The sequence below is a fragment of the Larimichthys crocea genome, chromosome II (genome assembly GCF_000972845.2).
Source record: "Larimichthys crocea isolate SSNF chromosome II, L_crocea_2.0, whole genome shotgun sequence".
Classification (NCBI taxonomy): domain Eukaryota; kingdom Metazoa; phylum Chordata; class Actinopteri; family Sciaenidae; genus Larimichthys; species Larimichthys crocea.
The window spans coordinates 5,159,761-5,185,565 of NC_040012.1; the positions used below are offsets into that span (position 1 = coordinate 5,159,761).

The window sequence follows — 25,805 nt, forward strand, 5'->3', positions numbered from 1 at the left end:
GCCCTGCAGGGTCCACAACTTAACCCTGACACCACAGACGTCTTTCACTGGTCACCGTGGCTCCTACAACATAAGACACAACATGATAAATAACAAGAACACATGATCTGATTTGTGTCTGGTTGTACCTGACATTGAGGAATCACTGGTGTCAACTGTTGCCAGGCAGAAATGTTAAGCGTGTAGCCTGTTTCCTGTATCATCACACCATGTCAGGGTGTTTCTATCAGTTAAAACAGAAGTGAAACTAAATGTCAGATCAGTATCAGGTTTGCACTGTTTGTGCCAGCACCACTGGACCTTTATATGCTGTCACACAATCTCCACTTTGCCTAAAATTGTAGATATTCAAAATGTAATTGTTTCTTATCTATCCAAAACTTTCTATAACACCGTGGTGACATTTTAAAGAGCTCGTACTACACTAAAACACTGTGCTCTCTGCATGCAGGGTTCCCTGTGATTCCTGTAGTCTCCAAAAGTAGAACAGGAGTCGGAGATTTCAGCTATGAAGCTTTTTTTCTGTGGAACGAACTCCTGTTTTAGATCCATGAGACACTTTTAACCCCTTTACTTCCCTCTTATAAGTCATTAAGGCAAAAACAATGTCCACTTCCAAAAACTTCCAAAGATTCAGTTATTTTGAGGGGAAATAACTCATTGTTGGGTTAAAATCCTCAAAGTGATTGAATGTTTGGTTGTTTTGACTTTAATTAATCCAGAAAAAATATTAATTTGTAAAGTTTTTTTTAGCAGTTTTTATAGAAATGGACATCTTTGTCCTAAATGACTTAAGAGGGAAGTAATTTTATTTTGCACAGTGTTCAATCGATCTATTAGAAAAAATAATAGTGCCATAGGCACCAACACAGCCAAAATGATCACCAGATAAAGAGGGAAATTTTCTCAAAAATGTGACACATGAAGGTTATCACGGTCTTTATTGTCAGAGCTTATTGTCAGAGCTGGGTCAGGTGAGTCCTGAACCTTCCCTGAGTCATGCTGATACAGGACTAAACTGCCGGGGGACTTCCCATGATGCACTGAGCTCTTCCTCTCGCCATCATGTCCCATCAATACATGTTACCAACTTTGTTTTTTCCCCCCAAGAGTTTTTCTGCTTCCTTGTGAATCGTAGCTACACCCAGATCAGCAAAATGATCAAGTCTGCTGCTGTGGTCCCTGATGTTCACCACAAATACTATATTATTATTATTATTATTATTACTACTACCTCATGTTAAATTCAGTTGAATTGGCTGTTACAGAGTGTTTGGTCTTCACTTCATTACACAGTAAACTATAACTCTAAAACAGTATTTTTCATTCCTCTGGATATAAAAAAATAACTTTCCCAGCTTATCATTATATGGAAAACAAGAGGCACTATGATTTAACCACATTTTTATTAATAGTGACGTGGTAACTAAACAAATCATTACTGAACTCAGAGGGCGGTGAACCATGGACAAAAACCAGAGTGTCCCATGGCACTTTTTGTGAGGTGATGAGTGAGGAGCTATAAACTCTTTGAGTGTTGTATTATGTATATGCTTTGTTTTTATTTCAATGTACTTGACTTCATGACTTATTTCTAAGTAATTTCTCATCCACTTTGTGTATACAAGCTGCTGAGACAAGTTTGACGTTAATCAGTTTTATTATTAACAAACTCTAAAAATACAATTTCTCTCATGATATGCTGCTTCCTGTTTTATTTGTCCAACATAACTTCACGTCAAACATCTTAAACACATTAAAACATCTTGAATAATAAAAACACTGAAGTCATGTCCATGTTTCCGTATAGCTCTTTATTATGTACAGCTCGGATTAACTTGGCGAGACAGCAGTGTGTTTGTAAAGTTTGCTCAGTGAAGCAGCAGCAGCAGAGATCACTCTTCCCACGGGCTCATGTCTGTGTCAATGGCCACACAGTTGTACGCAGCGTAACGCAGTTTCTCCTCACAGACTTTTGCGCTGCGGGACAGAATGAAGAGGAGTTATACGAACAGTCGTCTGCTTCATAAGAGCGGAAGGAGTCACGATCAATGACAGACCAACCTTCTCTGATCATGTAAATGTAATTATGAAACACGGAGCTTTGGTTTACCTCGGGTAGTTGGGTAGATAAAGAGTGCTGGAGCATGTGGAGGACTGAGGGAGGGCGTCAGTCGTTTCAGAGCTGTGTCAGGAAACAGACGTTAAAACAGATACATGAAAAAAACATTTGAAGTTTTATAGATCAGCTGTTTTATGGATTTTCCTCACCCTTGTTTGTCAGGGAAGACGTAGATGGGTGCAGGAAGACGACTTCTACCAGTTACAAACCTCAGAAACCTGCTGCGATCCTCTGAGAACAAAATTCAAATCACGTCATTGAAGTGTTGTAAAAGACTTTCACTGCAGTGAGAATGAGGCTCTGTGAAATGTGAACTGACCATTGGTGAAGTTTGTCAGAGCTTCCCACAAGTATTGCACTCTACTGTCACTTTGTTCCAGGTCTTCGTAGTGTGCTGACAGGAAAGGAAGGTGGAGACAGACAATCAAGCATCTGATACAGGAAATGTGTGTTTTATTGTGAAGGATGGACACTCACTGAGTCGTTTCAGAGCTTCCACAGTGATCTCAGGATCTCCGCACACTTTCTTTTCCACTTCCTGCCAGGTGAGCAGATCCAACACCGCCTGAGGAACCACCTTTAGCAGCCCCGCCTGCATGGCTGCTATCTGTAATGAAGGAGTTTACACGTTAGCAGCAACAAGAGGAATTATAACAACACCTGAAGCACGGAAAGCGTCAAAGTCCAACCTGCTGCTTGCTCTCCTCCAGCCGAACCTTCTGCACCAGGCGGATGAACTCTTTGCGGTCCTCGTAGCGAACGCCCACGTTACTCCCGCCGGGGATGAGATCCGCCATCTGGCCGTCGCTCAGCAGGGTGGTGTAGACGAGCTCCTCACCAAACCTGAACTCAAACGTCTCCTGGTCCATGTTCTCCATGGCATCCAGCAGGTTCACCTGAACACACAAACCAAATTTTAAACTTTTGAAAACGACACACCGGACACAGCTGGAAAGGAAGCAGCTGTGATAATCTGAACGTCCTCACCAGCACCGAGTCCACAGCAGGGAAGTCTTTGCTCCAGCTGACAGCCTCTCCGGTCAGCTGCTTCCACACCAGCCCGGGCAGAGCCAAGACCTGCAGGATACAATCAAATCTCTACATCCACCCGTTCTTACTTCAAAGCGACTGTATCATCCAGCTACAGCAGGTGGAGAGTGAGCGTCACTCACCAAGAAGTCTTTTCCTCTGAGAGCAGCTCCCATGAGCTGACCGATCCACTCATACTTGTTGAACTCTTTACAGGACGGGTTGGGGACGTAGTAATCTCTGGCCTCTAAGGAACCCTGAGCGAGGTCAGGAGAAGAACAATGAGAACACCGGACAGCAGTCTGATCTCGATCGTGTGCAGGCAGTGATGACGAGCGATTACCTGGTTGGATGTGCGGCTGAAGAACGGCAGAGGCATGGGGCACTCAGCTGAGCTGGGGCAAAGCTCCTCAGACATGTCGGCCAGGCTGTCGCGAAATCCTCCTCCCTGGTCGATGATTCCCTCTGCAATGAACTTACACTCCCACCACTGGTCGTACCGAGCGGGCCATCTGACGAAACGAGATTTAGATTTCAACACCTTCGAGTTCAGGCAAGAAATATCAGACACATTAACCTGTGAATACACACCTGTAGTCCAGAATCTTCTCAAATTTGTCAGATGGCTTGAGACCTTCATACACCTGCAACCAGAGAAATACGGAGTTCTCCTTTTTAGGTTATATACAAATCTCAACTCGCAACATTAGGAGTCTAGTCTACCACCATCAGGAAGCGTTTCGTACCTGATTGAACACGGCGTTCTTGCAGCTGGGGTCCAGAGACGGGTTGTCTCTGTGCTCCATGGCCAGGCGTCGGTTGATGTAGAGCTGGGGCATGAAGTTTGGCTTCCCGGTCTCGGAGTCCTTCAGGCACTGCGTGATAAGGGCCGAGCGGCGTTTGGACAGCAGCAGGAACTGTTTTATGCTCTAGAGGGTGCCAAAGAACACACGAGATTCACGAGAAGGTTTAAATATTAGTGAAACATTTATTTTAAGATGCTGCTTCACTGAAATTGAATAAAAGCCATCCAGCTTGTTGTATATTTACTATAAATGTGTTCAAATTTGATGGTTAAAAGAAGCTTTTTGGGGTTTATTGCTGCTTAAATGTAATTCACTGCCGGTATTATATATTATAAACACGATGACTCACTTTGATCTGGTTGAAGGTGCCCAGACTGTAGTCCCAGGCTGGTACTAAGTGTGGGAGCACACTGTCCAGGAGACTGATGAACCTGTGGAAAAAAATAAATCACTAAAGACGGTTAGAGCGTGAATCCGATGTGTGTGTTTGAGATTTGAACAACTCCGGGAGGTGAACTACCTCTGGATGACCAGCGCCCTGCGGTACAGGAAGTCAGGCGTGTTGCCCTGCAGACGAGGGTATCGCACTAAGTTAGAGGACTGGAAAACGTCGGCGTTCAGACCCAGGTCTCTCTCACACGACGACTTGATCTTCAAGCCTCGGATCCGGACGTCTATCCCCTCATCTGTGAAGACAAAAGGAGAGAGAAAACAAAGTTTAAGGCTCGTGGCATCATAAAAGAAAATGTAATTAGGTGTTTTAAATGAAACAACCCGACCTCTACATTCCTCGATGCGAATCTCGATCACAGGCAGGTGACCTGTCATGTCCTCCAGAACGCAAACTTCTCCAATCAGATTACTGGAGAAAAAAACCCCCAGCAGAAATATGAAAATGAACTTCCTACAGATGAAACAACTCAGCGCAGCAGGCAGACATGCTTCATAATAACATTACACTGTTAGTTCTCTACTTTTATCAAAAGAAAATAAGATTTTGATTCTTCAGCCTTCTTTGAAACATCAGACATTGTCTACTGTAATAATACGGAGGTCCTTTCCTCACATGAGAAGGTCCCTTAATACAAAACTAGTGGTATTAGACTCATATACTGTAATATGAAGCATTTATTTTGGACATTCTTTGGCACCAGTCGACATTTTAGACATTTTTGTTTGTCGTGTATGCAAATGAAGTTCAGAACAGATAAATAAAGTTATTTTGATGCGTTCTGACTGAAGAGGCTCACTCGTCTATGGTGACATCGCTCAGCTTCTTCAGGCCGTCTCCCTCGCCTCCGTAAACCGTGACTCGCTTGGGCATGTAGTTGTCGTCTGTGGAGTCCACCGTCAGTATCAGTTTGCTGGAGAGAGGACAGAGAAGATTCATACGAGATGCTTCACATCTTTAAACGCTGAGGTTCCACTGTGCGCAGACTGGGTGTGGTACCAACATACTGTCGACTTACTGTACTCTGCGTTCAGATTAGATTGTCGCACATTAAATCACCCGGCTTCAAACATTATTGACCCTCGGGTGACTCACACGAATGTAATCAGTTCAGCTCAGCGACTCTGTGCGAGTTAATTAATGACTGACTCTGAATGAGTGTCTGCAATCACGCAGTATAAGTGTAGATGCAGAAACTACTGTGTGGTGTTAGTGACTTGGATTTAATGTGGGCTGCTGCAGGCAGCCGGCAGAGCTCGATGGCAGATGACCACAGCCTGTATCCGGTTAGGTAAGGCCTAATTTTTCTTATGTTGTGAAGTGTGAAGCGGCACAACCTGAGAAAAATCAGGTCTTACCTGACTCCTCATGCTACCTAGAACACCTCCAAAGGATGCATCCTAATCAAACACCTGAATCACCTCAGCTGGCTCCTTTTTGACGTGAAGGAGCAGCGACAACAAGTAGAAGTAAGGCACCAATGTGACAAATAAATCTGATTTTATGGCATTTATACTCAGTACTGTGATGGAAAGCACTAACGTCAGCTTTAACTTCTTGTTTTTTAAAATATGAATTTTGTAGCTCGGCTCCTTACTTCACCACGGTGCCTCTCTTCATGTGCAGGCGGATCCAGTGTTGTCCCTGCATGCCGTCGCTCTCCCAGTACGTTTCAGTGTCGCCGTCCGTCAGACAGCTCACGCCTCCACTTGGATCATCCTGTCAGGAAGTATCAAGGTAAATCGATCACTGACAAACGTATACATCTTTGATTATATGTTGTCATACATATGTAACAATCATTATGCTCTAAATCTCAGTATTTTAGCTAAAATCTCCCGTAGAAAAAAGCAAAAATCTCTGTGTGAGTGACTCACAGAATATGAAGAAACATCGATGCTGGTCACGCACTGCTTCACACTGCCCAGGTTCTCATCCTCTTTCCCTATGTGGTCGTAGAAGTAGTGCACCAGATCCTCGTCGCATTCATACGTCCAGGTGGGAGGAATGTACCTTAAAGATTTTAGGAGAACAACAGCTTAAATTTAATCTGAACCCCCCCCAAAAAAAGTCTTGACTCTCTGGTCTGACTCGTGCTCACCTTAGCTTCTGGACGGCAGCGTCGTCCCGCTCTGCGATTTTGGGTTTGGAGCCGATGTAAAGTGCGTTCTCCACGTTCACCACCTGCTCCCACCTGTTGCAGGGTTTGTGGTCGTAGCCGAAGAGCTGCTGCTGCCTGCTGACGGTCTCCGGCGACTCCACCGGCACGAGCCTGTCGCCTCCTTCTGTGTGTTTACACACCAGGATCCAGCCTTCCTCCAGCTCCAGGCCCTGACGGTGCTCCTCCATCTGCTCCTGGACGCAGACAACGGATCATTGAATTAACATGTGTTACCGATAAGACGCATTTATAATCAGAAATACTGAGCTAAGAGGTGATAAAATCAAATCTTCTGGTATTAAAGATGTCATGATGTCTGTTAAGACGCGTCAAGTTGCGTAGCAGAACGTCAGGAGGTCCAGCGGGTCATTGAATAATCACAGACACACGTTAATCTTCTCACTCACTGCTCTCTCGTCTCCAGCTTAAATATTATCTACTGATTGGATTTCCAGATTTTGCTGATTACTTTTGAAGCCCTAGGAGGCCTTGTATGTTATTTCTCTTGATCTTTTAATGCCCTACGTCCCTCCTCGCTCCCTGAGGTCCCTCAGATGAATCATTCCTGGTTGTTCTTGAGTCCAAATACTCGCACAAAGGTGCAGTTAGAGCTCTGACACTGTGGTAGGACCTACCTGAGGCGATCAGGGCTGCAAACTCTGCGATTTATTGCTTTTAACTTGTCGTTTTTGTGGTTCGACTTCACCGTGAGCGGCAGCGGGCGATGCTCACCTTGATGATTTTGACCCACAGGCCCTGACTGTTCCTGTACTCCTCCCCCGTTGTCCGGATGCACGTCCCTTTCTTCGGCTCGATGTTGTACTTGCACAGCTTCTTGATGTGTGGGTTCTGGTGTGGGTTCTCAAACACGGACACCAGCGTCTTCCCCACGAGGGAGGCTCCCGCAGCAGCTCCGGAGGAGGAGGCGCAGGAGCCCGTGGACGATGAATCCTTGCAGACCTTGTAGCAAACCTCTTTGGGGACGTAACACAGAGGGTCCGGGGCCGGCTCGCTCCTCTTGAAACACTCGATGCACCTGTTCAGGAAGCGGATCCTGCCCAGGAGCAGGTGAGGGTTGTCACCCAGAGACATGATGGAGGTGATGGAGGAGGAGGTGATGGAGGAGGAGGTGTCAGTCAGCTGACATCACCCCACACAGTCCTGCTTTTGTTGTCCTGCCTGGATGCTGCTGTCAAAACAAACCAGACAACAGAGAAAAGTCACTACACATTAAAACAAGAGGGTTTGAATCCCGGCTCTCTTTCATAGGCGGTTAGAGGCCCCAAAAAAGCCGATAATGAGTCACCAGAGTCGGCTGACTGATGAAAAGTATCGACTCCCCTCCGGAGCTAACATTAGCACCTTAGCTGGACGTCAGTTAAACCGACGTCCTGCGGTTTGTTCAACAAAATATCTGCGTTAATTTGACTGAAAAGTTACTAAATTAAACATTTTCAAAGAGCTAAAAGGTAGATTTATAACCACAAAGAGTGTTTGTTGACGTACCGTGACTGTCGGCGGATATTTTGGGGTTTTAAATTCGCTTTTCGAGGTGGATTTCTTTGGATTTCTGACAACGCGGAAACGCAGAGGAGACTTTTGACCCTCTCGGACTTCCGTCGGTTGTAATTTCAAAATAAAAGTCTCACCACATAAAATGTATCAACACCATTTATTTTAACCCCAGAACACTGAGTTTAAAATTAGTAACACCGTCACTAACGTCAGGTATATTTGACCTGATATATAATAATATAATAAATAATAGATAATGATAATATATAATATAATATCCCAGATAAAAATACAGTTTTCATCAATTTATGTAAAAGTAAAACACTGTATGCCAAGTTGTAGTACTCTTCTTTAATTTCCCAATATCACACAAAATAAAATAAAATAAAATAAAAAGGTACCATGGGGGACCCTTTTTTAAAAGGCAGCAAATTTATTAAAAAATCAGGTAATCCTTAACGAAACAAAAAAAATAATAATGGAGCTGGGAACTTGTTTTTTGGTCCACCCATTCCTGGGACATGTGAGCCTTGTCTGGTGAAGGCACAGTCTTTCTGCAATTGTAGGAGATGGCACAAAAAATGGCACCGTCTATCACTAATGCATGCCTCTTGAAAATAAACCATAGATGGGAGGAGGGAGACAAACATCCCATTAATGACATCAGTGAGCAGCCTGAAGCTACCCAAGGACCTATGCAACTCAGACAGCAGCAACACAATGAAAATCACATGACAATAACTGTGTGGGTTCTAGGGTTAAAAACGCTTTTTTGCTGTCTATTTTAACATTACTGTACAGTGTAGTAGAGAGTCAATTTAACCTGAGTGTACAGAAAAAGATTTTGCGGTTAATGTTTTCTTTTATTTTTCTTTTATCTGTGTACAGGTAGACCAGGTGGGCTCATGTTAAATCATCACACCCACACTGCAGTCTGCACTGGCCTTATACACTCTATACAGCATGTATGCTGCCAACCTGTATTTATATATATTTGTGTATTAATTTCACTCTGTCCATATGTCTTATTATATTTTATTTATTTATCCTCACTGTTTACATTTAGTTTGTTGTACATATGTACTGTCGTATCCACCTACCTCATGTACAGAACACGTTTCGTCGCTGCCAGTGTCTAGAGATCGATACACATATCTATATTTATGCACATATATATAGTTATATCTTTATGTTTCTTAAGTTTTATGTTCATGTCTGCGCCTACCTGTCATGTTCCTTGTTAAACTGTATGTCTATACCTGTATGTACAATTGAGAACACAGTGAACCAGAGTCAAATTCCTCATTTGTGTACATACACCTGACCAATAAAGCGATTCTGATAACATATTGATATTTATATCTGCACTCTTATTTATATGTCCATATGTACTCTGCACTGCTTTACTAAACTTACTTGTCTTACTTGTACTTTGTGCAATGGCAATAAAGTTTAATCTAATTTAATGTGACTATATATAAATGTTTTATTTCACAAATTAATTCAGTGTCAAATCATAAAATGTTACACAATAAAAGTCAGTTCAAAAAAACATTACAGTTTCATCATCTTCACTAGATTTGTTCGACTACGACGTTAATGAATGTCTGTTCTTTGTGGTTGGTGGCGTTGGTGACCTCGTCCTCCTCATTTGGGTGTGCTGAGACATCCACCAGAGAGGGGAGGCTCCCACCTCGCAGGATACCTTTGCCCCTCTGCAGGACACTGTCGGGACCGTCGCCCAGAGAGGCCCTAAGAGGTAAATACTGTTTCTTTCCAGGAGAGTCTCCGGGCTGATGAATCTCAAGATCCTCCACACTCATCCTGCAAATATGACCAACGTTTTATGCTTGAGTCTGTGCAGTATAGTTGCAGTAGCATGAAAGGTCAAATTAGTTTACCTCATGTCAAAGGTGGAGCCTTTGAAGGCCGGTCTGAGAGTCTCTGCTGCTGTCGACAGGGTGTAAGGGATGGAGAAATGTCTCTGCGCCCAGTGCTTGTCCTTCACAATCGGAGCCAGGTTCTGGTACATGTCATCTACAGCCAGCATCGACACCTACAGGAGGCAGAAACAGAGTTCAAATGACGACAGTGAGCACTCGTTTTAGGTGTTTGGAGTGGATATATTTGAGGAGGTAACCTCAATGTTTCTGTCAATCAGCTGGTTGGTTTCAAAGTCATCATCGTCCTCGCCAAATGGATTGATGATCAGCTCCCCGACCTACAGAGAGGAAACAACTCCTTTAATAATAAAAAAATCTGTTTTCTGGTAGTGAAACGTGAACTCATCGTCTCACCTTGAGCCAGCCGGCGTAGAAGAAGAACTGCATAAGGGTGAAAACAGGGACGTACAGGTCCATATTGTGGTTCCTGTATCCTTTCTCGGGGTTTAGAAATTGTCGGCCAATCACGCAGAAGGCGAAGAAAGAGTAAACTGCTATAGTAACGACCTGCACAGATAAAAAACGAGACGGTTAAGAGGATAAAAAAGATAAATAACCTTCAAATGAAGTAGATAGACATGTTTTTGATCATAGTTTTGTCCCCTGATCTTACCTGAGTGTAGACAAGAGGAATGCTTATCCAGTCATAGTGAAACAGGAGGCTGCACTTGGCTCTGTATTTATTCAGCTCCTGTAGTTATAAATACAAATTATATATTTAGGATCTAATTTAAAGTGAGTTTAAACTTTTATTTTCAAAAAAAGAAAAACCTCACTCACGTCCATCAGAAGTCTCAAAGCGATGTCGTCCCTCACGCGACCCTCCTTTCTGGCTATGGATGCCAGGTTAGAGAACCAGGTCAAAGGCATCCAGTACTTGTTGAAATCAGAGTGAAGTGACTCAAAGAGTTTCAGCTCGTGTGTCGTCATGAATCCTGCACAGAGGTCACACAGTTTGACACCACGTGGATGGATGGAAGAGATATTTATGATCCAGGGAGTTAGTTATACTTCACTTTATCACTTCTTTGGATTTATTTAATTTCTTTACCTCATTTTATCAATTGTCTGGTTTTATTTGTCTCACTGCAGTCCTGAAATGTTTTAATCCTGCTTTATTTTGAAAAAGATTAAATGTGTTATTAGAGATTTATCTTTTCAAATATGTGAAAAAACCTTTGTGCTCAATTCTACAAACAAATCATCCCTGTTAAGCTGCCTCTTTCAGTCAGGGACTCACAGTGGAGGAAGAAATATTCAAATAATTTAATAAAGAAACAAATTAGAAACAAATATCTTAGTAGAGTAATGCATGCTTAAAATGACTGGACAGCTGATGAGGACTGATGCCTCGGCCAACCTTAATCCATATTTAACCTCCAAATATTTACCTAACCTAACTTACTAAGATAAGATATGGTACGATAAAATAAGATAAGATATGGTACAATAAAATAAGATAAGATACGGTAAGATGAGATGAGATAAGATGAGATAAGATAAGATACAATATGATACAATAAGACAAGACACGTCACGTCACAACACGATACAATGCAATATGATATGATACGATACGATGTGATACGATATGATACGATACAATACGATACATTATGATACAATACGAAACAATACGATACTATACAATACTATACGATACAATGCGATACGATACAAAACGATATGATATGATACGATATGAAACATTACGATACGATACGATACGATACTATACGATACAATACGATATGATATGATATGAGACGATACGATTTTGTATGCAAGACTATTGTATTGTATTGTATCATATTGTATGATATGATATAATACAATATGATAATGATAATGACAACGATAATACGGAAATTCACTTGACACAGCAGCTTGTATACACAAGTTGGATTAGAAATTACTCACAAGAAATATAGAAAAAAGTCATGAAGTCATGCTGGTGTTAAAGAGTCTGACAGCTGTTGGAATGAAGGACCTGTGGTTCACTCCTTCTTACATGGTGGGTATAAAGTGACCCTAAAAAGTCAAAATGTTCTTACCGGCCTCCACTATGTGCTCCAACGTTGGGAATCGTTTGAGAACTCTCGTGCTGATGGAGCGCAGAATAAGAACTGAAGATAAGTTGGCGTATCTCATGAGCGTCCGTCGCAGCAGACGACCTCTCTCGTCTACACCGTGGACGTTTCCGGACACCACCATCATCAAGTTATCAGGCAGCGGGAAGCTGGTGTACTGACCCCACCAACGATTAAAGGCCAAGGTCACGTAGAAACCTGACAGAGGAATAAAAAAAATATGAACTATAGTGACTTATGTTGAGATGTTTTACTTGAGCCAGTTCAATCAGACTCACCCAGTACGAACAGAACTGGGATGAAGTTGGTGTTTGTGAACTGATCACAGTAAAGGGCGACGCGCTCAAACATATCCTGCTGCCGTGTAGTGAGCATCAGCCTGTGAAGATAATAAAACTTTATCTTCTTCATCATAAATGATTGATCACACTGCAGCAAACAGTAAATCAGTTAATTCACCTGTAAAACAGGCTGAAAAACAGATAAACGCCACAGAAAACCAGCAGCTCTTTGTAAACCAGCTTGTAGATGCTTCCCTTCCACCTGAACAGGAGTTTGGAGAAGCCACAAAATCTGGCATCGGCTACTTTGAGGGTGTAAGAGATGGTCATGGCTGCGTTTACTCCTGTTTAATCCTGTAAAATATCAAATATTAAAGGTGAAAACTAAAGGAATGTCTCTTGATTGCATCCATCTCCTCTCATAAAAATCTAAAGATGTGTCTTACCTGAAGTCAGGTGTGTCACCTGGTCCTGTGCTGACGTGAGAGGAATTGTTCTTCCTCTGCGTCTCAATTTAAACCTCTCTGCCCTGCTGCCATAAATTAACATTTTAAATTTATAACCTGGGAACCTGCAGGCCACAGATACACACCTACAGATACACACCTACAGTACACTATACCTGTAACTATACCTGTAGACAGGCAGAGCGCAGAGAGACAAGCTGTTAATAAAGTTTGTTCCCTCACAGTGTTGATAAGTACTGATTATAGTTTGTGTTCTCACAGAGATCATATGGCTTAAACATCCAAGATCATTCATTTAACTCTGAGACGTGTTAATTATATTAATTATTGATCAATCAGAAGTTTAAGCCATGGGAGTACATATGTATGTGTGTGTGTGTATATATGTATGGTAAAAACACATTTTCAGAGTTGATGTAAAAGATGAAAATCGGTTTAAAAAGGTTATAAAACAGATAAAAACTCATTGTTTCTTTTGGTTTTTACGCTCTCTGGAGTTGATAACTTGCTTTTTTATGCATGCCAACATGTATTTTATTATAAAACACTCTCTGAACGAAGTATTTGAAGAGGCCATAATAAAACAATTACTGCTGGTTTTACACACAGAGGGCCTCAGGTCCAAGACCAACATTAGATCTCACAAAGACAGATTAGAAATAAAGTGAAAATATAAATATTATTTCACCATTTTGAACATTTGTGCTTCATGAGTCATGATTAAAAATCAGTACTTTGCACCTGTTACCTGAGTGAATCTGATGCTACTACTGCTCCTACTACTACTACTAATATTACTACAAATACTACAACTACCTCTACTACTACCACTAATACTACCACAACCTCTACTAGAACTACAACAACTACTGCTACTACAACTACTACCTCTACTACTACCACTAATACTACTTCTACTACTTTTACTATTATTACGATTACTACTACTTCTTCTTCTACTACTACTATTATTACTATTACTAATACTACTTCTACTACTACCATTTCTACTACTTCTACTTCTACTATTACTTACTACTGCTTCTACTACTACTAATACTACTACAAATACTACAACTACTACTACCTGTACTACTACAACTAATCCTACTACTACTACTACTATTGCTACTACTACAACTACTACTACTACTACTGCTACCTCTACTACTACGACTACTACTAGTAGTACAACTAATTCTACTACTACTACTACAGTACTTCTACTACTATTACTATTCTTTCTACTATTACTTTCATTACACGACTACTACTACTACTACTACTGTTACTCTCACTACTAGTGGTGTTGTACTTCATGTGGTACTGTCTTGGTGTTGTTAGTGTTAATGTGTCCTCCAGTACTTTGTACCTGTTATCTGAGTGAATCTGATAGAAAATCAAATAAAACACACACACACACACACACACACACACACACACACACACACACACACACACACACACACACACACACAGCAGAGGCTCTTGTTGTTTACTGTTCTGTGATATCAGTGTCCGATGGTCCGTCCCACACATCAGCTCTCAGTCTTTGTCATTGGCTGCTGCTCTCTGCTCGCTTGTTTGATTTTCACATCGTTACAGCTCTTCACTGTAAATCTGTAAATCACACTCTCTGTTTCCAGCTCTGACTCTGTTTGCTCTCCTCTGACGGGATATTTACGAGGCCATCCATCCTCAATCAGACCAGCAGAGCATGAACAAGTCACCACAGTGCACTTCCCCCCCTCTTTTTTCTTTTTACGTTTGTATCTTTAACTTAACTAGATTCATCACAATAAAACAATCTCAGATAAATGATTTCCATTCCTGGCACTAGGTGGCGCTCTGGTGATGTGCAGCAGGGCTCTGAGCCTCAGCCCTGAGGCTTCACTGTCTGTGTTTACCTCCTAAACAAAGACATCCAGAGGCTCTTTTATTGACAGGAAACAGTGACACATTTACCCCTACGTACATGTGTTCATATTTAATCCATAAGAACACACTTTTCTCTTGTTTCTGCCTCTGTGGAGCTCATTTCATGTCAGTTTTATGCGGCACAGCAGCATATTCTTTATGTTTACGTGTCTAAATCCAGGGTTGTTGCTGTGATTCAACATCCCTGGATACTCCATCATTTCCTAGGCTCAGACCTCTGAGAACTCAGCTCATACTGATCGTTTGGGTAACCCAATGCGATAATTACAACTTCCCACGGTGAGTGAAATCAGAGCTGAAAAGAACAGTGGGATTTCAGGTAGCTCTGGGGCCGGCCTGGGTCAAAAGGAAGCTGAGGGGCCGCGTTATAAACGCTTGAAAGAAAAGATCTGGAACAAGTTCTCAAAAATGCAGTGAACTAATGACACGGTTTGGTTTCATCATACACAATTCACAAGAAATCTTGAAAAAAAGAAGCAATTTATTTTTCTTTTTAACAATATTCAAATGTTTTTCAGACAAAACAAACAGTCAAGATAGTGCATCTGCCCAGATAAACATGAAAATGATGAAAATCAGTGCTTTTATTCAGTGTCATACCAGTAAACCCATTTTGTTTCACCAAACAACGACTCTTCATGCTACTCTATTTGTTTTTTTTGGTAGCTAATGTTTCCTCAAATGACACAGTCATGTTTGGAAAAGGTTTCACAACAGTTACAATGATTTATTATAATTTTATTTCCCAAAACAAAGGTCTAAACGCTGTTTCAACACATTTACTCGAGGAGTGAAATTCTGTGGGAGCAATTAGGAACTTATTTATTTATTATTTGTTTCCTAAAAGTAGTTAAATTTAGTAATAATGGAAATACCCACAAAGTGTCAAGTTTTAATTGATTGTTTGCTATAACACGCTAGGCTATAGCTTAGCGACTGTAACTAGGTTATTTAGCTCAACTATAGCTTAGCAGACTAGCTAGGCCATAGCTTAGCAACTGTAACTAGTTTAGCTAGCTAAGCTATAGCTTAGCAAAGTAGCTCAACTACAGCTTAGCAAACTAGCTAGGCTATAGCTTAGCAACTGTAACTAGGTTATTTAGCTCAACTATAGCTTAGCAAACTAGCTCAACTATAGCTTAACAAACTAGCTAAGATATAGCTTAGCAACTGTAACTAGTTTAGCTAGCTAAGCTACAGCTTAGCAAACTAGCTCAACTACAGCTTAGCAAACTAGCTAGGCTATAGCTTAGCAACTGTAACTAGGTTATTTAGCTCAACTATAGCTTAGCAAACTAACTCAACTATAGCTTAACAAACTAGCTAAGATATAGCTTAGCAAACTAGCTAGGCTATAGCTTAGCAACTCTAACTAGTTTAGCTAGCTAAGCTACAGCTTAGCAAACTAGCTCAACTATAGCTTAGCAAACTAGCTAGGCTATAGCTTAGCAACTGTAACTAGGTTATTTAGCTCAACTATAGCTTAGCAAACTAGCTCAATTATAGCTTAGCAAACTAGCTAGGCTATAGCATAGCAACTGTATGCTTGTGTAAAGTTTTAATTGGTTGTTTGCTAAACCATGAGCAGGTGTGTTAGGTAGCTAGGCTATAGCTATAGCTAACATAACTAGTAAGCTATAGCTTAACAAGGTAGCTAGATTGTGGCTTAGTAACCATAACTACGTTCACTAGCTAAGCTATAGCTTAGCAAGCTACAAAAGGCTATATCTTAGCTAACATTCAGTTTTTTGCTGGTATTTTTGTAGCTTTAGGCTCATTTTTGTTTTTGCATTAGCGTTATATGCATGTGTGTTGCTTTCAGGTGCTTATTCAAGACCCTTTTTTACAGCCACTGTTATCACTGTAAACTGCTTATGTTGTGTGTTTGAGAAAGGAAAACAAGCTAATTAAAGAATACGGCTACCACAAGTTGCTTAAACATCTTTAAAAAAAAAAGAAACTACAAAGGACACAACCTCAGTCAAGTAGCAACAGCCATGTTAACAAAATACAACATTCACTCATTTGTATGCTTGTCTTTTGACCTTTTGGCATTTTCAATGCGGTAAACTTAACAATGTCGATAAATAAAGCTTTGATGGAAAAAGAAAATCTGTAAAAACCCGTCTGGAAAATACACCTCAGTTAAATTCCAGGAAGCTCCACACCCTGAGCTGCACCCACTTTCTCCACATCTCTAAACACAAATCAATTAGCACTCATAGCCCCAGCATGTGTGAGAGTGAAACGTCCGTCTATTTTCCACATCTTAGATAACAATCGAGTGCCTGCATCCTGCACCTCCACGCTGACCCTGATGCTCGGTGTTTGTCCTTTTGTGTTGCCGTCCTCTCCAGTGTCACTTATGTTGTCGCACCGCCGTGCAGAAACGCTCCACGTCTCAGTTTACCAGAGATTTTTATCTTAAACCAGCATTAACCAGCATTTTTTTTCCAACCTATGTGCACATTTTCAGTGTGTCAATAGCAAGCGTCTCTCCTTTTATCCTTGCTTAACAGTGACATTTAAATTTAGACTTATCGTCTAAGCTTTACATTCCTCATCTCACGTTGAATTAACTTTGAACATTACAATGGGATTAGTCATTGTTCACCACCTACATTTCTGGATGTGCAGCTTAAGGTCCAGAACATCCTGTATGTACAATAATACAACCTGGAATGCATTGAGACAATTACAGATGGGTGAGGTACACACAAAAGCTTCATGGCCTAAGTAAGCACAGTGATTGAAAATATGTTTTTAAGAGTACATTTGCATGGAGTGGAACATCAAATATGTTCAAAATAGATTTTATTTTTCCAGCGAGATAAAAAGAGACGAGGGGAGGCCTCCTTTTCAAACCCTCACTGCGTTTCTCGGGTCCCACAGGAAAAGCTCCAGATTAAATCACTTCCTCTTACATTGTGATACCACAGTGGTTAGACCAGGCAGTCTGCGTGTGTGTGTCTGTCTATGTTCAGTGCATAAAAAGGAATAATCTGACATTTTAGGGCTTCTCTGCTTTCTTTCCGAGAGTTAGATGAGACTTGTTTATGAGTCCGGAGGTGATAAAAAAAGTGATTAAAACAACAACATTTTGTGGCAACCCATGCATCCAGTTTCTTCGTTTATCTGGGCAGGTTATTGCTCTCCAGACATCTCTCTACCCAGCAACGAATTCCAGCTCCTCCTGGGGGATCCCAAGGCGTTTCCAGGCTATATGGGCTTTATAGTTCCTCCAGTGAGTGTTGGGTCTACCCCCAAAGGAAGGCACCCAAGTATCCTAATCAGATTCTCAAACCACCTCAACACAAAGGAGCAGCAGCTCTACTCCAAGCTCCTCTAAGGCTGAGCCCAGCCATCAGGCGGAGGAAGCTCATTTTGGCTGCTTGTAACCACGATTTCATTCTTTTGGTCACGACCCAAAGTTCATGACCACATTTGAGGGTTGGAAAATGGACTTAGAGCTTTGCTGTCCGGCTCAGCTCCCTCTGAACCACAACAGTCCGGTACAGGACTGCAGACAAGTGTTGTAGTCAAGACCACCTAAAGCGAGACCGAGTCAAGACCAAGACTTTGAGGGTCAATATAGCCTACTCAGGTAGATAACATGTAGCTAAAATTCAGCAAATCTCTTTAGATGAGGCCTTCCTGCCTGTTTTGACACCGTTTTGCAGATGACCTCTTTGTGGTCTTGAAATAAAATACAATAAAGACGATTGCGAGAGACAGAGACCTTCAAAAAGTGGTTATGAGACCAGTCTTGGGTTTATTTTGAGTACTACAACACCGCGCAAGTATCTCAATATTTGAGCTCCTTTGCTTGGGGCAGCAACTTGGTCCCTACCTGGAGGGAGCACTTCTATTTAACACCAAAGAGATGTAGAGAAACATGTGCAGATCATCTCATCCAACTCTCGTCAAGAAAACAAAAGCGTAACTCCCAAAATGTCAAACTATTCCTTTACGATGGTGTCACGAGAGGCTGACGTTCTCATACTCGCCGTGGTCCGAGTCCTCCAGTTCAATACCCGGCACCAGGCTGTAGTATTCAGTCGACTGGGTCATGTAAGCCTTCTCCCTGTCAGCTGAGTCCTTCATCACTTCTGTCACACTCACCGTGTCCAGCTCTGCCTTGCTGGCCCCATCGGGCTCCTGGGAGCCCTGCCTCCCCTCCGTGGAGCTGGAACAACGTGAGGAGACTCTAGGAAGAGACTCCACTGAGCCCAGCTTAATCTCCACCTCTTCATAGATGTCCCTGGTGCTGCCAAGGAGGGTGGATGCTGGGCGAAGCAGCAGCTGGTTCTTCAGGATCCCCTCGTTGATGCAGTGTCCAGTTTTGTTCTGCTCAGTGGTCGCTTGTTGCTGCTTCTTGCGATGCTTCTGGCCATTGGAGCTGGAGCTAGAAGATCTCTTCTTCTTTGAGGTGCTTATAGGTACTTCCTTCTTCTTCCTCTTCCTCCCACAGCACCAACAGAGCACCAGGGCGGAGAGGATGAGCAGAGGCAGCACAATGAAGAGGGCGGTGAGGCCGGCCGGGCGGCACACATCGCTAAGCCTCACAGAGAACACAGTCATGCCGGCGAGGTGCCTCGGAGTAACACAGGTCAAGTTCCCAACCAGATCCTCGAGCTTGGTGGTCCTGTTCAGCTTCCTGCCTTCCTCTACGCCTTTTAGTAACAAACAGGAGCAGTCCCACGGGTTCCCGTCCAGATCCAGCTTTTGCAAGCTCGGCTTCTGGAGTATAGAGCCTGGCAAGAAGCGTAGCTTGTTTCCCTGCAGATACAACCTTTGGAGGTTGTTTGAGTCCTCAAGAAAACCTTCAGGAAGCTTCTGAATCAGGTTCCCACTCAGATCCACCTCCGTCAGCCTGGACTGGCCTGCCAGAAACTCCCTGGGCAACGCCGTTAGTCTGTTATGACTTAAGTAAACCTTCTGCAGCATAGAGGCCTCTTTGCTGCTCATATTAATAGAACTGATATTACAGGAAGACAGATCCAGAGTCTGTATGTTCGTCTCATTGGTAAACACAGACCAGTGCACGTGACTAAAATCAGAGCCGGAGTAGTTCAAGCAGCAGACGTCTGCAGGAACCTCAAAGGGAGGCTGGGACAAAATGGTGGCTGCTGGACAAAGACATCCACCCACGAGCCCCGTATTCAGCAGTAGCATGAAAATCAGCAGCTGGCAAACCATGTCTGAAACAGAAAGTACAGTGAAACACAGAAACATGACTTCATCACGACATACTGCTTCATGAGGCAGCCCTACCTGCCTCCTGGTGTCTCTCTCTGTCTCAGTACTGGAGGACTTTATGTAGGCTCACACAGATGTAAATGGGGCTTCTAAACCTAGCAACTTCTCCGAGGACTCCTGGTTGCTGTGAGGATTGTGGGAGTTGGCATGGTGACACCAGTCACTAGGGATCAGGAGTCCAGTGTTTGGCTGTTGGAGAGGAAACAGATGCTACTATGACTTATACGTGAAGGCTGGGCCGTTAATTGGCAGATGGGAGTTAGACAAACATTACCTGAAGGTAAAGATGGTTAGTAAAACATGTTGTCTTTAAACACAACAAAGCCGCCCGTGTCTTGACATCATATTGCTCCAAACGTATCTCAGACATTACTTTTATTGTTTTATCGCTCCGTATAGCACTTTGAACGGCTCCAGTGTGTGATTCAGCTCTAATAAACTGATCTGTCGGTGGACGGATAAGAAAATACTCAACAAAATAGAGAGAGAGAATTTTTTTATTGTTCAGCAACTGTGAAAACTGTAAAATACAAAACAAAGCAACTATACAATGAAGTTTAAAGGCAACATTTTAAACAAAACAGACTTGTAATTCCTCAAATGTCCACTTGAGGCTGGTTTCCATAAGTCCCCATGTTCAAATGTCCAACTTCACAGCAGAAATAAACATGTTTACAGCCTGGTACAACTGTGCTGAGGGTAAATTTATATACAACTCACCTGTTCAGATTATATTAAGGCTTAAAGTTGTGTGTAATTAAGAGCGTGGATGCTTTGATTGACAGGTAGGTGCTGTTACAGATGGCTTGTTTGAGCACACAGGTGACCCAGCTCAGGTCCACCGATGATCCACGACTTTGCCGATCCACGCCTTTAGCTGGGAGGTGGAAAAAGCAACACACATCCGACATGGCGCTGATGTCACTCATGCTCTGTCCATTCTTTATACTGTCATTGGTTTGAAATCTGAGGGTTCATGTAGCCACAATATTAAAGCCTTTTAACCACTGACAGTATAAAGAAGAGACAGCGTATGTGTGACGACACCCACAGGTTTACACAGAGCTGCAAAGGTTGCCACTTGCTTTTAATGTTTGAGTCAAATTTTGACTAAAAATGCCAACTGATAACTTTTAACATTTCATTTTACATACATAGACGGATGCATGGACCTAGAAAGAACATTACGTGACTTCCCTTTACTTTTAATGCTCCAGATTTAGCCACAGAGCTAATTTTCATTTGTGAAATTACAAGGACCAAACATGCAAAAAACACACAAAAAAGTAACAACAACAAAAAAAACATACGTACAGCAGAATACAGCATAAATTATGAGGTTCCCTGAAATGATGTGAAACTTTTTAATCTCACTGTAATTTCACGTTTAAGACTTATTTTAATCTCAGGTTTCAGTCTTCCCGTGTGTCTCGTTGGGAGGCCGTGACGTGACAACGTTTGGCTCGGAGACATAAAAAAAAATAATTGTTGGTCATTTCCCATAAACTTCTATGTAGTTGGGGATGCTGCCTGAACATAAAAGCATACTGTAATGCGGTCGACATAAACAAGGCTTGTGTTACATGTGAAGCAGACAGGAAGAGACAGAGGGTGTGTGTTTGGTCGTGACATCAGACTTCCTCTCCCGCCACAATAGAGCTGAAAGCTGCTCTACAGTTTAGGAGGTAGGAATGTGCTAACTCTCCAACAACAGGCCCGATTCATCGCCATGTGGAGGGTTTAAGAGGACCACTGTCGTCAGCTGGAGCGTATTTACGCGATCTTGAAATCATATCACCTGCCAAGTGTTTAATTAGTCGTCAAACTCGACCAGTCCCAGCCTCTCAAATGTGAATATTTGCTGGTTTTCTTTGTCATCTATGATAGGAAAATGCAAATATTTGAAGTTTGGACAGATATTGTGTCAAAACAATGACGTCAAGGGCGTCAACTGGTTTATAAAGAACATGATTAATGGATTGATGGAGAAGGTTTATGTGATATCTGCCTCCTGAAGATCTTTATGGCTGCACTATGGACCTCCTCTGTTAACTCCTACGTTCTTTGGAAAACATGACTCATACGCTTCGACAACAAAAGGACAAGAGTTAAGCGGTAACAATGAAGCCGATGCGGAAGTGCTAACAACTGCAATTCCTCAAACGTCCACTTGAGGCTGGATCCATAAGTCCCCATGTTAAAAACTTCACAGCAGAAATAAACATGTTTACAGCCTGGTACAAAAAACTGTTTTGGTCTCTGTAGCTAATTTCCCCGTTCATGACAACTGTACTGAGGGTGAATTTATATACAACTCACCTGTTTAAATTATATTAAGGCTTAAAGTTATGCAGAATTAAGAGCGGGGCTGCTTTGATTGACAGGTAGGTGCTGTTACAGACGGCTTGTTTGAGCAACCAGGCATCATTAAGCCCGCCTCAGGTTGTCAGATATTTTGGCCACCACACTCTGTGGGTGACGTCATGGACACTAAATCCATGTTTTATACTGTCTATGGCCCAAAAAGCATTTTCTTCAACAGGCCATAAATATAAAGAGGGACGTCTGTAAAAGAGTTTGAACAGTTATGAGGTTTTGAAAGGGTTGTCCTGATGATGACACCCAACAAAAGAAAGGTTAAAGGGTCACCAAAGTTATTACAATCAATCCTGATGGGGAGATAATTGTCTGGGCATAGTTTCATGACAGTTCATCCACTAGTCCAAAGTTATGTAACAAAAGAAAACTCAGTGGGAACTCTTCAAGAGTCCCAAACAAATAATAAACATTGAAATTAAAAGGTTACACGATGACTTAAAATATCAGCAGAGCGAATGAATGCAAACGAATGCAGGACGTGCGTGTGAAAGGAAAGAAACTCTGACTCGCTCTGACTTTTTGTTGCTTGTAGAGATGATCTAATATATCCAACATGTGAAGAGCGCAGAGTGTTTGACAGAGTGTACAGAGGGATGAGATATTAAGAAGACTGTGTCTGCCTTATGACACTGTCCTAATGTTTTAATTCTCACTTTGTTATACAGCGAATATCCAGGAATATTTCCAGAGGTAAAGTCTCGACTATCTGGGCCGCAGACTGAGACACGGTTTACATTTCCGACAGCCGAACAGCACTTTGTTTGGGATAAATAGAAGAAGACATGGGCGGCAGGCATGAGCAACAGCAGCCACCATAGCTGAACAAAGATCAGAGGAAGTCTAATGTCACAGTCGACTACAGCGGCAATAACACAGAACAAGGATCTCATAGATCAGAATAAAAAAATTGTGGATGGGAGTTTTTTATCAGCGCTGGTGGGCCTGTTTCATCTTTCTGCATCTCGTTTGCTTCGGTTAGATGCACATTAGTGGGTGGTTAAAAGCGACAGCTTGAATTTCAAGAGGGGAACCCACCTTTAGAGACCACCAGGGGTTAAATAGAAACAGTTTATGCTGAACATCATCATATTATACGTCTTCAAAGTACTGAAACTACATGCTTTTATGTTAGTAAAAGGTTTCCTGAGGTTAAATGTGTTCCTTTAAAGCTGCAGTTACTTATTTTTGGCGACTTGGGGGCAGCAGAAACAAGCTGTGAATGCAACATTGACATATCTCCAACTTTTAAGCTGACGTCATGGTTGAAATGACAAGCACTTTATGTGTCCACCTGATGTAAAAACAGTAAAGTCATGGGTCATATTTGGGTAATAACTCTTCATGGGTTCATTACCTCTTTCACATACAAACAGCTATGTGTTGCTCATATAAAAAATATAGGTTATAGCAGCTGTAAATTTCAGATATATGTCGTATGTGAGTTTCTTGGTCGCTGTTTCGGAAGTGCAACTTCATCATAAAGAAGTGATTTAACTATTAATCGTCCAGATATTAGAGAAAGAAAGCTCGTTTTTGTCCTTCAGTGAGGTCACGTCGGGTGAAATGTATTCATAAACTACCTTTAACAATGAAGGAGATTAACCTAATTGAATGTGTGATAAAACAAAACAATAAAGAAGTCTTGGGATAAGCAAGTAAAACTTGTTTGCATTTCTTCTTTAGTCTCAAACTTTAATCTGAAACTCGAGCATGTGAACTGACCCCCCTTGTTTATTTATAGTTACACGGCATTTCATATCCTTTAACTCTGTAGTTATTTGCATGCTGCACCGCTCTGTAGAAAGCTTTTGTTCAAACTGATCACTATCACAGGACGATATATTCAAACCGATCTCTCCGGAGAGGGAAAGGGAAATAGGTGGGTTTGTGTACCTGCGTGTCGGTACGGTAATAATTTGCTTAGATTTGGATGTTTTGGGTGTCTTTGCGTGAGCAAAGTTGGGATGGCGTAAGACTTTTGTAAGTTTTAAGATAACTTAATGACTCACGTGTCAAACTCTCATCTGAGCCTGATAACAGACGCTAAAGGTTAAAGTCGACTGATTTCTCAGTCACTCTTAATATTGACGGACGAGTTGCTCTTTGGATTTTGGAGTTGCAAACAACACCGGAGACACTGGAGCTCCCAGAGCTGTTGAGAGCAAAGGCCTCTTCATCCAAACAGAAGGATTTTCATGGATCTGGGTGTGAGAGTGCCCGGGGAGAGGAGCGAGGTTTAAATCTGGAAGACGTGGATGATCTCACTCACTAACAATGTGCCTTGCTACATCCTCTCTGGCAGCAGAGTTTCCTCTGCAATAACGGCCTTCATTCTCCTCTCGTACAACTTGTTAAATCATAAAATATTCCTACATTAAACCAGGCCTGCAAGCTGGAGCACCGCCGAGGACACGGAGGGGAATTTTTTAGTGTTCCACAATTGACAGTTGTCATGTTATAACGGCTGATTCTCATTTTTTAATTAGTTAATTAGTGTATTTTGATGACATGAATAGAAATAAAATAAAAACAACAGTATTTGCAGGTCCTTTAAACAGCATGTAGTGAAACAAACTGTGCAGAACATCATCCAACACTTGTTTTACTTAACAAACTGTGTAAAAACCCAATCATTAAAATGAGTTTATGCACTTTTTTTAGGTGTATTTGGGGGTTCTCTAGCCAATAATAACCATAGTCACACATTTTCAAATCACAATCCAACATAACTGCAAGTTAATCTTGAGTGGATGACTTTAAACACACAGATTTTAAACATGAATGCACACCTGTTGGAGGTAAATGTGTGTAGTCTTACCTGTGATGGGCATGTCTGCTGCAGCCCTGCTGCTGCTCTCTGTCAGAAGTTCATGAGACCTGAAGCTTCTTTCTTTTTTTTTAAACTGAGGATTCAAACATCACCCACAGCGACGACTCCTTCTCCTCTCTGCATCCCATCAAACTGTCCCGGCTGACTGTCTCCTCCTCCGGATCAGAGGGTGTGTCTCCCTCCGTCCGAGCGCAATGTGGAAATACAGCTCCACACACACACACACACACACACACACACACACACACACACAGTGTTCAGTCATAGCGTGTCTGAAGCTGACAGATTTGATCCTCACTGTGTTCAGGACAAAGGTGACCTGCTGCAGCGCCACCTGGTGGATCGACTGGAGGAACAAGCTCAAGGCTTCTCTTTCTAAAGTTTATTAATATGTCTGTTTATATATTTTAATCTGTGACACCAGTTATAGTATAGTATAGTGTAGTCTTGGTATTATTTATTTGGTTATTTATATTTCTTAACCTTTATTTTTATTTTGTTTGTTTTTTTAATTCTGTTTGTATTTCTACATTT

At 41.9% G+C, this 25,805-nt stretch overlaps 3 protein-coding genes across 4 annotated transcripts; all 3 read right to left on the reverse strand.

Moving 5' to 3' along the window:
• Positions 1–1,795: 1,795 nt before the first annotated feature.
• hectd3 (HECT domain containing 3) lies at positions 1,796–8,189 on the reverse strand. Of its 2 annotated transcripts, none has more exons than XM_010750806.3 (20): positions 8,076–8,189; positions 7,302–7,755; positions 6,510–6,763; positions 6,286–6,421; positions 6,006–6,127; positions 5,208–5,321; positions 4,737–4,819; positions 4,478–4,643; positions 4,307–4,388; positions 3,898–4,080; positions 3,743–3,795; positions 3,495–3,663; positions 3,295–3,408; positions 3,110–3,199; positions 2,812–3,018; positions 2,600–2,729; positions 2,442–2,516; positions 2,272–2,353; positions 2,114–2,185; positions 1,796–1,980 (listed from the first exon to the last, which is right to left on the reverse strand). In XM_010750806.3, the coding sequence occupies exons 2-20, from the start codon at positions 7,659–7,661 to the stop codon at positions 1,896–1,898; spliced, it is 2,577 nt and encodes an 858-aa protein (XP_010749108.2). In that variant the 5' UTR covers positions 7,662–7,755; positions 8,076–8,189; the 3' UTR covers positions 1,796–1,895. The 2 variants fall into 2 exon arrangements, with proteins under 2 accessions (XP_010749108.2, XP_019121410.1); XM_019265865.2 differs by having other exon boundaries at positions 7,302–7,758.
• Positions 8,190–9,610: 1,421 nt separating this feature from the next.
• best4 (bestrophin 4) lies at positions 9,611–12,870 on the reverse strand. The gene is made up of 10 exons (XM_010750812.3): positions 12,845–12,870; positions 12,577–12,752; positions 12,396–12,496; positions 12,082–12,315; positions 10,808–10,962; positions 10,641–10,718; positions 10,382–10,534; positions 10,225–10,305; positions 9,986–10,140; positions 9,611–9,908 (listed from the first exon to the last, which is right to left on the reverse strand). The coding sequence occupies exons 2-10, from the start codon at positions 12,726–12,728 to the stop codon at positions 9,659–9,661; spliced, it is 1,359 nt and encodes a 452-aa protein (XP_010749114.3). The 5' UTR covers positions 12,729–12,752; positions 12,845–12,870; the 3' UTR covers positions 9,611–9,658.
• Positions 12,871–15,340: 2,470 nt separating this feature from the next.
• Positions 15,341–25,504, reverse strand: si:ch211-106k21.5 (leucine-rich repeat-containing protein 26). The gene is made up of 3 exons (XM_019265871.2): positions 25,260–25,504; positions 20,078–20,251; positions 15,341–20,004 (listed from the first exon to the last, which is right to left on the reverse strand). The coding sequence occupies exon 3, from the start codon at positions 20,000–20,002 to the stop codon at positions 18,782–18,784; it is 1,221 nt and encodes a 406-aa protein (XP_019121416.2). The 5' UTR covers positions 20,003–20,004; positions 20,078–20,251; positions 25,260–25,504; the 3' UTR covers positions 15,341–18,781.
• Between the last annotated feature and the right edge of the window lie 301 nt (positions 25,505–25,805).